At 29.7% G+C, this 14,725-nt stretch overlaps 2 protein-coding genes and 1 long non-coding RNA gene across 14 annotated transcripts in view; 1 reads left to right on the top strand and 2 right to left on the bottom strand.

The window, feature by feature from the left end:
• LOC100643368 overlaps positions 1–7,152 on the bottom strand; it is a 67,389-nt gene extending 60,237 nt beyond the window's left edge. For 6 of the 12 annotated variants that reach the window (XM_012311376.3, XM_048408414.1, XM_048408415.1 and 3 more), the window contains exon 1: positions 6,896–7,152. The gene's annotated coding sequence lies outside the window, so the exon portion shown is untranslated. The other 6 variants (XM_048408416.1, XM_048408417.1, XM_012311379.3 and 3 more) reach the window with 4 other exon arrangements.
• On the top strand, positions 5,346–6,212 carry LOC125385614. The gene is made up of 2 exons (XR_007225084.1): positions 5,346–5,479; positions 5,555–6,212. It is a non-coding gene; the product is annotated as an uncharacterized LOC125385614 (long non-coding RNA).
• Positions 7,153–12,564: 5,412 nt separating the features above from the next.
• LOC100645128 (39S ribosomal protein L44, mitochondrial) lies at positions 12,565–14,267 on the bottom strand. The gene is made up of 5 exons (XM_003397492.4): positions 13,911–14,267; positions 13,476–13,842; positions 13,241–13,325; positions 12,862–13,165; positions 12,565–12,793 (listed from the first exon to the last, which is right to left on the bottom strand). Exons 1-5 carry the CDS (start codon positions 13,969–13,971, stop codon positions 12,669–12,671), a joined length of 942 nt encoding a protein of 313 aa, XP_003397540.1. The 5' UTR covers positions 13,972–14,267; the 3' UTR covers positions 12,565–12,668.
• Between the last annotated feature and the right edge of the window lie 458 nt (positions 14,268–14,725).

The following is a 14,725-nucleotide window of genomic DNA, read 5'->3' as shown; positions in this document are numbered from 1 at the left end:
AATTTCTACGTAACAGACACAACAAAAGAATCTAGTGCTATGTACTAAATCGATATTTTTTATTTTTAAAATTCATTCACACACACATAAAACTTTTAACGATACAACTTCATAAAAAAATTACATTTTAGTGATCTATATTTATATATTTATTTTAACTATCGCCTAAATTTTTTGTAAATTTAGGATATCCTTTTAGAACGATATTATTCAGATTATGACAATTCTAAGGAAATTCTGGATGTTAATTTAAGTTCTCTTTAATACTTCCTAAGAAAATGTATTAGTAGTCTCTATGAAAAAATATTGTCAACGTAACTATTGAAATATATGTATCGTGATCGATACATAGATAAAGTATATAAGCATTATTCTGATTTAAAAAGTATTTTAATTTGTGCTTTGTAAACGTATATACTTTTTAATCAATCGCATTGCAAGGACACAAATTAATGATGCAGCTTATAATGAAATTACACTCGCGTATACAATTAAGAGATTTCTAACCTCAATTTTTCAAACTATATAAAGTTTATGCAATCTTTAAAAAAAGGTATGATTACATTCTACCCTGAAAATGTGGTTCCAAAACCTGTTACATAACTTTAATCAGCCATTTGAACGCGTAATGTATAGGTAAAAAGTTAAAACCAGTTTATACTTCCGAAAATAAATATTCTTCACAAACATAAATATAAACATAAATCTTATATATGGCGTATTACACCATTTTGCCATATTTTGCATAATTAAAAAAAATTACATAGATATAGGAAGTTTGAAACATTATTAAAAAATTATAAAATATTCTGAAGACGATAACAATACATTTATAATTACTGTATTATAAGATAAGAATAGATTTATCGATCTAATGATTAGGTTTTAATACCCCATTTTAAAATGGTCACTGTTTCTAATGGTCATTGATAGAATACTTAATTACAGTAAAAAATTAAATTATTATCCCAAGAAGATCATTTTAAGTTTGCTTCATCTCAATGAATTAATCAACTCTTCCTCAACTCTTTAGTTCATCACGTGTACTAATACATGTTTAAGATACCTCTTTTCCAAACCACTCACATATAAAAGTCTAGTGATATAACATCAAGTTGTATAGATGTAAGTATTCTTTTATCCATATTTTCTATTTTTGTTATAAATTTGTAATACAACTTCAAATAACGTATGTTTAAGCAATAATTTTTTCTTATTTATATTCGTTGAAGATCCTAACCAATTTTCGTTAGAAAAAATTGAACCACTTTATGTTGATTATCTGGAGGAAATCTGGTAACAAATAAAAAGTTACTAAAAGCGACAATGAATATCCTAGTACATCACTCTTCTCGTTAGTATTAAAACTAATAATAACCAATACAGCGACGTATAAAGCGTACAATAATTCATTCCATTCCCGCGCGCGCGCTGAATACATTCCATCCGAATTATTATTATCTTGCTAAACCTAGAACGGTCGATAGCTCCGCAGTCGTTGTGACTCAAAGTCGAGCCGAGTCGAACCGAGAAGAGTCGAATCAAACCGAACTGGACTGTACTTTTGTAGCGCGTCAACGCGTAAAAAGGGCGAGTGCGAAGTGATAGATCATACCAATAAAAGGACTGTATTTTGTTTCAAAACTCTTCTGCGCATCCCGATACGACTTCCTAATTATATCACTGCTATATCGGAAGATATCTCGAATTATTTAAAAAGTACTTTTGAATCATTATTTTCAGAAACAAGAAAGGCCAAAGTATAGATTAATTACTAATAAAATTACTGATTTTATTAGTCACGAGCTGGCTAATTATTACTATAATATGTAGATTACATGAAGAAATTGTATAATAAATCAAAGCATAGATTTGTACATTATTTCCATTCAAAATCAATAAAATTTATTAAACTTACTTTTAAGGATACTTAGATACCCTATTAGTAATATTTTGAATATGATTTTAAGTACTAGAACTAGAACCTGCATATAGTCAGTATCGTTATCCATATTACTTTATTCTTTTGCTTTTGCTTCTTAATAGCGATCTATAGATGACTTCACTACTTTTGAACCGCGTTTGCAACGAGAATATGGTTAAAGTATATTTGAAAATATGTCATCGCGTTTATTAATGCAATAAACATACAGCAATAAAGTACATAGAACTTCACCATAATCCATTTTTTATGTCTATGACTTCATACGCAATGCGCATATACATAAGGAAAATAACCGCACATTAAAGGAGAAATACACACACACACACACATACATACAATATATTTTGCATGTATACATGAATTTAGTTCAAATTTTTTTCATTTCTTTCATTTGTTTGTACTTCCTACATCAAATTTATGAATATTCAATGATATTTATATAACATAGACAAAATTTTTCATCGTTAAAGAATCTGATTCCAAAAATTGCATAATTCAGAAACTATACGTATTCGTGTTACAAGATGGATTATATAAAATGGTGGCCACATGCGAAATTAAATATGTACTACAAAATTTTGCGTATACAAGATGAGCCATGAAAATGGTACAGATGTATTATACAAACACGAATATAAATAATTTGTTCCTTTCCTAATGTTATGGATAAAATAATATTACAAATAAAAATAAAAAGAAATAATTTTGCTTATCTATTATGACTCATTTAGAAGTAATAACGAGTTATAGTACACTCCTCGCGAGGAAATGTACAAAAATGATTCATATTTCTAAGCCGAATAGCAAACAAATTTTTTAATTTCTCAGTAATCATCACATTTAGAAACAAATATAGTAGTAATATGAATAACAATCAAAGAAATATGAAACAAGAAATGATATTAAAAATTCTAATTAAACAATTTTTCACGATTTTAGTTTTTACATTAGATTACGATATAATTTACTGGTAAAGTATAAATTTTTATTCTTATTTAAATATTGTAAAACAGTAATTTTATATATGTATAATATTAATATTAAGCATTTATATTCTAGATTTTTGAATAAATTCAATGAAATATACCTAAAAAATATTATTAAATATACTTTATGGAACATAATTTCATATTGATTAAAAAACATATAATTTACTAGGAATTTACAATATTTCGTAGATGCGATTATAGAATAACAATATGTTCCAAAGTTTTTATGTAATGTTACACTACTTTTTCATAATATTAAAATTGTTCTATTTCATTGAGAATATTCTTTAAAAACTGAAACTAAGTTTTTTTTTGAGATAATACAAAACTGGTAAAACAAACGAATGACTCACAAATATTATTACAGACATAAAAAACACATAGAAGGCACTGAAAATTTCACGAAGATGTTTTAAAATCTGTTTAACATAAATGGAAGAGAAGTGTTTCGATTTTTTGTAGTGGCTTAACCTGAATCCGTTTGATTTTAAAAATCAAAGTAAATATTTAAAAGAGATGTTTATAATAAATCTTTCGTAATAAATATTGGAAGAACTATCCAGTACCGAGAATTTATCAAGAAGAAAACTAGATAAACTGCAATCACGAAAGAAATATTTTATATAAAAATAAATAAAATTTTGAAGTACACGACATGACTAATTTTCTATGTCTGTACTGATAATTCTACACATGATTATCGATATCGACATAAAATTAATAGCAATTCTAGAGTATTTCTTTTATCTGAATCAAACAAATAAGGAGGACTATCCATTAACAGCAAGACGCAAAGGGTAAGGATACAACGTGTGAATAATATTGCAAAATATGCGAAATCAAAATCAAATTCTGCGAACGCAGAAGTGCAAAAAATCCAAGTTAAAATCACAGGCTCGCGCTTGATATGAGCAAAAAGTCGCAAATCGAAAACTAGTATATTGTGTCAGCGATAATGTGAGCTAAAGTGTGAACCAAAAGTCGTAAAAGATAAAAATAATAGAATTACATCCTGGACAAGTAGAAAACTTAAAGGGCAAAATTAAAGTCACAATCTAAGAATTTCCTTTCATATGCAAAAATCGCAGAATCTTCTTCAAAAAAAGCATAAAAATGAGAAAAAAAGTCAATTTCCAATCAATAAAAAAATTCAGAAAACTAAAAAATTAAAATTGCAATATAATTATCGCATTTTGTATGAGTTCGAAGGAATCTATCATTTCAAAGTTTAAAATTTTCTTCCGTCATCTTGTTCATAACAATTAATTTTATCCCGATTTCATTTTTCACAAGCCATCGTATAACTTATTTCAAGAATAAAAAATAACATAATAGAAATTCTATTATTCGTATTCTAAAATTTAAAAAATCTAAGATTAAAAAGATTATATGAAAAAATTAAGTGTAAAAAGAAGAAAATTTCAAAAACACAACGAATTAGAAAAAAAAAAAAAAAAAAAAATAGATCTCGTTTACAATTCGAAAATTCGAAGAAAATTCAAGCCGAGTATTTATTGAAATATCAATACCGCAGCATCGAACTGTTCTACCCGATCAAAGTACTTTGCAGATAACTGATAAGGTACTCGATTCTCGTACGGTTCACTTACATAACTGTAGGCGTGTACTCAAAATTAGATAGTCGACATCCTCAATCGCGATTTTGAACTCACTTTTCGAATAAGCAATAAAATTTTGTAAAGCTCCATTCGCAGAGAATCGACTAAATTCAGTGGAATTACATGCATATGTGTAAGGTTAAGAGAAACCGTTGTACCACGAAGTGGAAAGTCTTCAACTTGAATCGATTTAAAAATAGAGTTAAACCTAAATGTCACTAACATTGAATAAAAGAAGTAACAAGAGTGTAGCAAAGCGAAGAATCGTTTAGAATCTCTTCTTCTCTAACGCATATGTAGGAACGAGGAAAATCAAAGAAATTGGTCAGTGTTTAAATAAATGAAAACATTGCTTTAACCAAAGATTTTCGCAATTATCAGAAGAACTACCATTTTTTATCACTTAGCTAAAACATTATAAATCACAACGACTAGTCTAATTAAAACGTAATATCATCGCTCACGAGAGAAGAAACGTTAAGGAAAACAAAGATTGATATAATGCAAACGAACGAGACACGTCATCATAGGTTCAACAGTTGCGATCATGAGTTTGCTTGTTCCCCAGGCGGTAAACGTTTCACGAAAGAAAGGGTTGATCGTGTTATAATTCATCCATTCACTATATCGATAACATTTCTTTTTACATTTTCATTTTTCGGACATATAACAATTATATAACATACGTACGATTTTGTTCGTTAATTAATCACACGCTGCACGTTGTTATCTCTTCAAGTTCACACGAAAAGTGGTCGGAATAAGATATCGCCTATTATTAGATTCGCTATTTCAGGATCTTGAATACTCTTCAGCACTCTCACCACTGCTCCGGGACATCATTATAAAATGCGATTCTCGTGTATCAAAGGAAAGAACTTTGCGAGGAACACTTGTGTTGCGATATATCACGAAAACACACAGAGGTTCGTTGAGACGACACTTTTTTAAAAATCGTCGCAGGCAAAAAGAAACACGAGTACACGAATCTAAATACGCAGGTAGCCAGAAAATAGAAGTAATACACTCGGTCGGTAACTTCTAAACACCATGGAGCACCACTTAAACACGTTATTCTTGAAAATCTTAGAACACAGGTTAAAATATGCGTGAACGGCGACAAGACTTGTTTGGGAACTGCAAGAAGAAACATGAACGAGAGAACATGTATAATTGTGCCCGAAGGGCCGAAGAACAAGTGAAACAAATAAAACTACTACGGCACGAATAAAATGAATCGATGAGAACGACCAACGAATGAACGAACGACCGATTAGAACGCACTTCAAATGTTGCAGATGAACATTACAAACGACGTACACGGACAGCACATATTACGGAATCGTTTCCAGCTACGATGCTATCAGAATGCATGGATTTCACTATTGTACACTTCGTAATACCACTATATAACTGTTTAGGCTTAAATACAGGTGCAGATGTATTCGTTCTCTCTCTTTTTCTATTATCTCCCCGTTTATCTTATACCAAGAATAAACAGAATAAATATGAAAAGGAAGAGGTGGTAGAAAAAAGTAGACAGGGGAGAGGAAAAAAGGATAGAATGTGGTTTATAATATAAATCAACACTATAAAATTAATAGTATATGTAAGAGACTAATTAAATGTATCATACAAAGGAGTATCACTTTAAAATATTATTCAAATCAGATTAATTCTAAGGAAATTTTCACAAATAAATACTGAAGCATTTTTAAAGAAATCAAATCTAACTTCCGAAGAAAAAATATTGCCAATACAAATGTTGAAACTTCACTAAAAATTACTCATATATACATATGGTGTTCTCAATGCACAGATAATTCATTTTGAATATTCCGGTATAAAATCAAAAATAGTATTCTATCCGAAAATGAGAAGAATAAATCTGAAGAAAAGAGTGGAAGAAAGGTGGGGGAGAAGAAAGGATAGAACGTACTATGCAATGAGAATTAACAGTATATGTACACAAATTCAAGCATAGCTATACAAGAGAATAAGGATAAATTACACACATTTACGTATATTGTTGAAAGAAAGGAAGATAAAAGAAAAGGATTGTGTATGTGTGGTCGTGTACGAATGTATGTACGTATACATGCGCACGCGCGCTCGTATATGTGTATGCGTGTATATGTAGATTTGCGCGTATGTGTATAAGAGAAAGAAAAAAAGAAAAAAGAACCTGAGAGACTACGTTTAGGCAATATTTTCTTCTACACCAACATTTCTTTTCGTCAATCACTAGTTATTTAAGAGTTTCTTACACTCCGTCGAGGAGCGTTCAACACGACCGGGGAATGTATCGGTTAGTTTCACCACACACATTTCTCTTCTCTTACCCGAAACTAGTCCGTGCGTATATTCCAGTTGCGACAACCTATGGTGATTAAAAAAAGCACTCGCGTCTCACATTCGCGACCCCAACGATAAGGGTAAGTCGAAAATCGTACGGTCAGTCCAACGTTTTCAGGGCCGCCAGGTTAACGTCACGAAATCCACCGACACAACCATAGATCCCAAACGGTGGACGGACGGACGTAAGGACGGACGGCTGGCTGGCAGCAGGCAAGGCGGAATCACAGAGAGGTCCGGGGGGAGAGGCATTGAATGCGGCGGGGTGAGGGTAAAGTTTCCTGGCGAGGGGCAGGTGGGGTTATAAGGGGACGGGGACGTGCGAGACAAAGTGGGGGGAAAACGAACGAGAACGAGCGAGCAACCGAACCGACTGACGACGTAGCGTCGCGGGGGACAGAGGTCTACGCTAGCTCAGGACCGTTTCATTCTGGTCCCCTCAGTGCCACTACTTCTCGTCGAATACACATTTTTCCTTTTATTTTCTGTTTTTTAATGTATATTATATCGTTGGATCTTAGATCTGTAAGGTAATATAGACAGAATTTTAAATATAGTAAATTAATGGAAAATATGAAAAGTTTATTTTAGATAATAACGGCATGTTGGAAAGAGAGATACATGTATACAACCCTAAAGATCTCCGCGACTTAAAGGTGATAGTTTAGAAACGTATTAACTATAATGTTGTAAGGTTTTACAATGTGTTGTATGAAATTGTTTGTGTGGTAAGTTCGTAGAATTCACAACACCAAAACTATAAAGTTTATGATAAAGAAATTTAAATTGAAGGTATATGAAAAAATATATAAATTTTGTTATCATACGAAGTGGAATCCTCAATTATGCACATAAATACATACATAATCTTATGATCATTCAAATTCCTGAAAATATATTATTGATCTATGAAATTTCCATGAAAAATTATGAATCAGTTATTTTAATCACTAATAATTCTAGTGTTAACTTACATATGTATATATAACAAAACGCTGATATATGCAAAACGCTGTTATATGTATGTATGTATGTGTGGATAAAAACTGCTTTTAATTGACAATTAAATGTAACTGAGAAGAAACACTGGAAAAAGTATCATTATTTAACAAAAACGTTTGATCTCATGTCTTGATGAAAAAATTAAGAAATGTTAGATCGAATGTTCAACTTCATCTTTCTATCATGAATTTATTATTTCTGTCCAACTATAATTTATTATGATATTTATAAAAATTTTTCTTTTTATGACAAGAAACTAAGTCCTAGTAGCTATTCCAGTAGCGTATATACATTATATCTACATTTTTTTCAAATTTTATTGTTTACTATTATATATTTCATTATTCGTGCTGTTCGATATACATATTTCAAGTACAGCTATTTACATTCAAACCAAATTTTCATTCATTTTTGTTGCGCGTTCTTTAATCTAGGCTTTCACTTGGAATTTGAAATTTTTATGAACTAAATAGATAATACGTTAGTACCTATTTAATACGTTCAGTAAAAATGAAAAAGACAATGACAAATATACTATGCCATACAAATACTTTAGATATTTTATTGATATAAAATGATTCAATTAAAGTACGATGAGAAGTAAAAAATGATTATTCGAATGCAGATGATTTTAATTCTAAAAAAAAAAAGTAGCATTATATCTATAATAGTAGTAACTTTTAATCTTTAACATACATATCAAATTTCTTTTCTTACATATTTAACTAAAACATATATTCAAGAATATCTATATTTTACAATGTAACATAGAACATTCGTCTTCGAAATTTTTCATTCTTTAGGAAAGATACACATAGTCAGAATCTTCCGAATCATTTCACTAAAATCTTGAGATAGAAAATGGAATTAAACCAATAACAAGAATATAAAGAGTTTGTTATCAAATATTATACTTTGCATCATTTATTATCATCAATTCAAATAAGTGCAAGAAATTCTTCTTTTCTTAAAATTCATTGATAATTGCTCTTATCTAACTATACTTTAATCCTGAAAAAATAGTCATATCAACGGCAGTTGGTGTATTAATTTCTACTAATAAAATTCGACTTTCAAAAGCGTAGGTGCAAGTAAGTTAAGAGCGATGTATACGGCACTGTATCGGGCACAAGCAAACTCGCTGCCTTTGCGGCCGGGCAGAAGGGAAGAGAAGGGTTGGGTAGAGGGAAGAGCAGAGAAATGAAGAGGAGAGGCCGGGAGGGGCTGTGAATAGTACGGGTAGGGATGTCGGCCGTTGTCGGAGGAGGGTATATGGTTGATCCTGGCCGCGCACATATGAAGGTACGAGAGAGACGGGTAGAGCGTGTGAACGAGCAAAAAGGAACGGAACAGTGCAAGAGCCCGGCAACGATGCATTACTGGCATACGCATGGCAACGTCGCAAAAGGTTTCATGGACGCCAAGCAATCCACCAACACACAAGTATACGGAGAACGGCAGACCAGAGAAGGAAAGAATCCCGTTTTACTGAGTTGAAGGAGATAGAAAGAAGAGGGAGAGGGGGGGGGGCAAATACACGAGAGAATGAGAGATCTACCGAGTCTTAAACAGGCTACGAAGTTTTCCACTGATCTCTTGAGATTTCAGAAAAACGTTTGACATATTCTAAATACATACATGTATTTGTATATGTACGCGTACGAAATAGTTTCGTTTCACTAACTTACTTCACGTATATAATATACGTATTGCATACTCAAATGTATTATTATCCATACATTATATCATTTCCCTTATGCCAATATCGTAAATGTACGATTCAATAGATTATAGAAGTTCGCGATTAAATATAAAATAGATGGAATGATGAATCAAGTAGAGTATAATCACTGTTGTTATACTACGTTTATTGTGCCACGTTCAATATTTTATATAATTTATAGATTCGAGATTTAAAGACATTAAGTTCGCTTCATTACCGAAAAATAAAACATTTGTACATTCATCATTTTGGCATAAGGGTTTCATCATTTATTATACATTTCCTATTATTGTGGTATGCTTCGGTTTCGAACTTTACCATATTACAACATGGAAACATATAATAATTATGAGAATAGTTTCTATATATAATAAATAAATTGCATGTTAATAAAACGAAACTATGTAGTAAAATATATTAGTAATCTTATAGATTGCGAATGTTTGAGCTTTTAGGAGAAATTTAAAGATGCAAAAATGCATGTACAGAATGCATATATAAATGTAAAAATAAATAAAATATTCGAAAAAGTAGTCGTTATAATCTTAGTGGAAGGATCAAACCTTTGCCTAGATTTTATATCATTGAATGTGTTCATAAAAATATGAATTTACATAAACACCCATAATCTATTTATAACTTCAAAATTTTTGAATCTAAAAAATGAATTATTTATCTTGTAACCCAGAATTTACAGTAATGCTTATACCACACAGGCTTATAATGCAACTTAAAATTGATGAAAATATACTTTAAAGTATATAAACAAATTCAAAAACTTAAAAGTTTGCAAAACAAGAAAACGATGAACTATTTCATACTGCAAATTTAAAATTTGTTTCGAAATAAACGAAATATGTAATATGGTATATCTGTAAAACCAAGCCCAAACATCAAGAATCCAGGGGCGTAGACTACACAAATTGGTTTCTTTACATATTATTCCTTCATTATCGATATAACCGATTTTAATGCTGAATCGTCCTTTCTCCCTGTTTTATTTCGTTAAATACGAATACACCTTGTCGCGATGTATTTAAAATATTTCTCGAATCGATACATTACGCTCCTTATAACAAGAAATAATAACAAAAATGGAACTGTAAAACAATAACACTGATTACTCGATGGCGAAAGGGTGTGGCAACGCCATTGAGTCGTTACACGCAGGAATAGAGCAAGTAGTGGGATAATACGTGCGATTGCGTATATTTGTGTGCGCGCACGCGTACATATATATATGTATGTAAGTGAATAAGCGAGAAAGAAAGAAAGAAAGAACGATGCCGCGTGGAAAGGAGAAAGAAACTGACTGAAGTGCAAAAGAAATAGAGAGAATAAGAAGCGAGACGACCGTAAAAAAAGAGCAACAAAAATGGAGAGAGAAAGAGAAAGAGGGAGATGGTAGAAGTGGCGGAAACTCAGAGCGGTGGAGTGCGGATGGGGACAAGGATGAACCACCTTAAAGGGGATAGCATGAATCATAAGTAATCAATATTATACCTACGACCGATATAGAAAAATTTTGGGTGATATTTAACTCCTATACCACCTAAAAAAAATTGCTATTTTAAAATCTAATTTCATTTCTGAAATGTTACTTGTGATTATAATAATTAAGTATCTTTGATTTGAAAAATATGTTCTGAAATAATATGGCCGTTTCCTTTACTGCCGTCTTCACATATATACCGAGGATATGTATGCTGTTTGTATTAAATTTAAAATATTCTTTCGTCCGTAATTTCATATTCTTATATACATATTTTTAATCAATTGCAAAATATACATATATATATATATAGTACATATGTAGTTATATTATTCCATGATTTGAATCGTTTTCTTTAAATAGAATTGGAATTCATATTTAGGGAAAATGTAAAATATTTATTATAATTCTTAAATTATGATTTATGTATATAGTAATGTCTTTAATAATAAGTTGCTTTATTTTGATGTAAAATAACAACAATGGTATAAATCGGTATGAAATAATATTAGTAATAGAAACGTAGAATGTATGACTAGAATCGTGTAAAAATAATTCATATGTTAATCCTCATTTTTATAAAGAAATGAAAAATGTGAACTATTTTGTATATTCTTTTGTATTGTAATCAACTTTCTGGTTATAATAGTAGCTATGCGCTAAATTTATGTGAAGTTTGTAAAATAAAAATAATATTAAAACAAGAAAGTATAAAATAATTTAAAAATGCTTTATTAATTTTTGATAATTTTATCGTTCACATAGTTACATAGTTTTTTAATATTTTGATCATATAAGAAACTATGCTACAAATTTTCGTAATATTATCAACTAGCGATTAATAAAAATCATACCATAAACATGAGACGATTTCAGCTATTTCACTATAAGCAAAATTTTATGTCACATAATACGGACGCTGCTAATACCGTTATGCAGTTTTTTCCCACATACATACTTACGTAGTTTATTGCGTTCACAAAATATTCTTAAAAATAGAGTAATATAATATACAAAAATAAAAAACTTTATGTTTTATATAATGATATCGATTTGTATATAATTGTCATGTTTGTTAACTTCTTTTTAAAACAATATATTTTTAATATTACTTTCATGAAATTTTTACTGCAAGCAATTTCAAATATTTCTGTATATTTTTATTTGATATGAAGTTATGCTTTCTCTTTTATAAAATGTTAGTCGTGTTCAATACATGTTAAATATCTTCAGTATTAGATAAAAGGAAAATTGATTCCAAACATGTATTTACTGATGCTTAATATAATTTCTTTAAGTCTTATATTAGTATTTTATTTACTTTTATTACCTATAATTTGTTGAAACTATATTTCTTGTTTAATACTTTCATTAACTTGCTTAAATAAATTATTCAATACATTTTATTTTTGCAGTAATAATATATAAGTAGGACGACATTATTGTAAAAAGGGTTAATTATATTTTGTATGTACATATATACATTTATAATTAACATTATTTAACGTTCTACAAATTTGGTATACAAATTTGGTAACTGTTTTCAAGCAGACATATTTATTTTTTCGTTAAATCGTAGCGGTTGACTTGTGTGGTATAATCCATACATCTGAGCTAATATATTAATAGCAGCTACATCTCTTGCTTCTGAAATGGTTTGTCCAAAACCTATAAATGTAATTAATTAATTATTTGTTATAAGATACTTGTGCCTTTCAAGTATTTAAAAATATTACCTGAACCTAAATATTCTTTGTTTACATAAATTCCAACATGATAGGCAGCTAAAAGTGTATTTCTTCCAGTTTGTCCAATAAGTCTTGCTTCTATAGGTGTTTTCTTCTCTGTAGAAATTACATCATTTAACATTTCGAATGGTTTAGTTGGGCACCATATTTCAGTTAGATCTTTGCTTGCTAATCCTACTATTAAAAAATCTCTGACAAAAGCACTTGTGTGATCAATATTAACGCTTTCAGCAAGTGCTCCCACAAGTGCTGTAAATGTTTGTGCCAATGTTTCTTGGGACACAGGATGTTCCTAAATAATATATAATAAAGTTATTAGTTTATAACAGAACAATGAATTACTAAAATTATTAAATTATATACAAACACTAGTTAAAATAATGTCTTTTGTTCCAATATGTAAAGCTGCTGTAGCTAATATCTCTTGAGACATAAGATAGTCATGAAGTGCCCTAAAATATAATTGAATATATCAGAAATAAATTTAGAAATTCAAATCTGCAGTTTATATAACATGAACATTTTGTTTTTTGATTATAGCTCATACATTTTTTATAATACTTCTGTGTACAACAAACACATATCATATATTTTATACATACATAATACCAATTTCAGGAAGACGTGGTAAACTTTTATTTAAATACTTTTTTATAACTGTTGAAGTTATTTCTCTCCCTTTTTTAATATATTCTTCGTTATGTTGCATATCTAGTTTAGGATCCTCTATTCCCATATTTTCCTGCTTTTTTAATTCATCAAGGATATATGATTTGTGTATAAATGCTTGATTCAGTTTCTCAATATCGAATTTTTCTGAAAGTCTTTGGTTAAATGCGTATATTTCTGCATTTCTATTCCACTCAATAAAATTACTACGTTTTGGTTCAGGTTGAGGTGGTAACCTTCTTTTTCTTCGGGTTATTTCAAATTGAGTTGGAGCAACCCATCGATGAATATATCTACAAACTATATTTACAATTAAGATATTATATACTCATTTTCTCATACATTAGAATTTTTATCCATATATTTACCTCCATAATTTACATACTTTATGCTCGTAAGATTTTGGAAACATAATTGTAACCTATTCATATTTTTATTTTATAAGGAATATAATTGAGTTTTTATCAAAATATAAGTTTTCACTTTAAATAAGAATTGTTTCTATTAATACTATAAATGCAGATTAAAATATTAAAATTGTTCATTTATTTTAATATTGTTTTCAATATACTACAATTACAACCATAAAAATATAAAAATAGAATACGTCAGTGCCTAAGAAAGAGAACGCTACATAGAGGCCATCCAACAACTCCTATTGAGGGGATATCGCCATTTTGATGTATTTTAATTCCCTTCTTAACCGTATGGTTCTAGTACTACCATGAAACTGCCTTAACGCGAATGCACATTTAGTGATCTTTACGCTGCTTCACAACGGGCGAAAGAAACTGTCACTAGGCTGCCATATATCAGAATAGAAAAGAGAGGCAGGTAGAAAGAAAACAGAATCGTTTATACGATCGTGATTGTGTTTGGGAGAAAAGTGTATATGGTAAAGATGTTTCGTGTATGTATTGTGCTGGATTACAGTAGTAAATATAAATACAACAAAAAATATTCGTTATTTAAAATTTCCAAAAATGTGGATTTAAAAAAAATAATTGCAAGCCATTTCTGAAATAACACAATTAAGATAACTATAACCGATGCATAAAAAACATTTTAAAGACAAATATATAATAAGAAAAAATGCGATTCAAAGATACAATTATTGCAACATACTGTCTGCAAAATTAGTATTGTTTTATGTATGTTTATGTTGTTATAGTAATAAATACAA

This window comes from Bombus terrestris, chromosome 9, assembly GCF_910591885.1.
Source record: "Bombus terrestris chromosome 9, iyBomTerr1.2, whole genome shotgun sequence".
Classification (NCBI taxonomy): Eukaryota; Metazoa; Arthropoda; class Insecta; order Hymenoptera; family Apidae; genus Bombus; species Bombus terrestris.
Note: the sequence above shows the minus strand (reverse complement) of the source record. Positions and strands in the feature narration are given on the sequence as shown.

Bases quoted from the DNA above. Each gene is read 5' to 3' on its own strand.
- LOC100645128 (XM_003397492.4), bottom strand. From the start codon at position 13,971: ATGAATAGGTTACAATTATGTTTCCAAAATCTTACGAGCATAAAGTAT. The intron at 13,326-13,475 runs GTATGTATAAAA...ATTATATTTTAG, and splicing joins CTTCCTGAAATTGGTATTAT to GGCACTTCATGACTATCTTA. The intron at 12,794-12,861 runs GTAATATTTTTA...TTACATTTATAG, and splicing joins CAAAGAATATTTAGGTTCAG to GTTTTGGACAAACCATTTCA.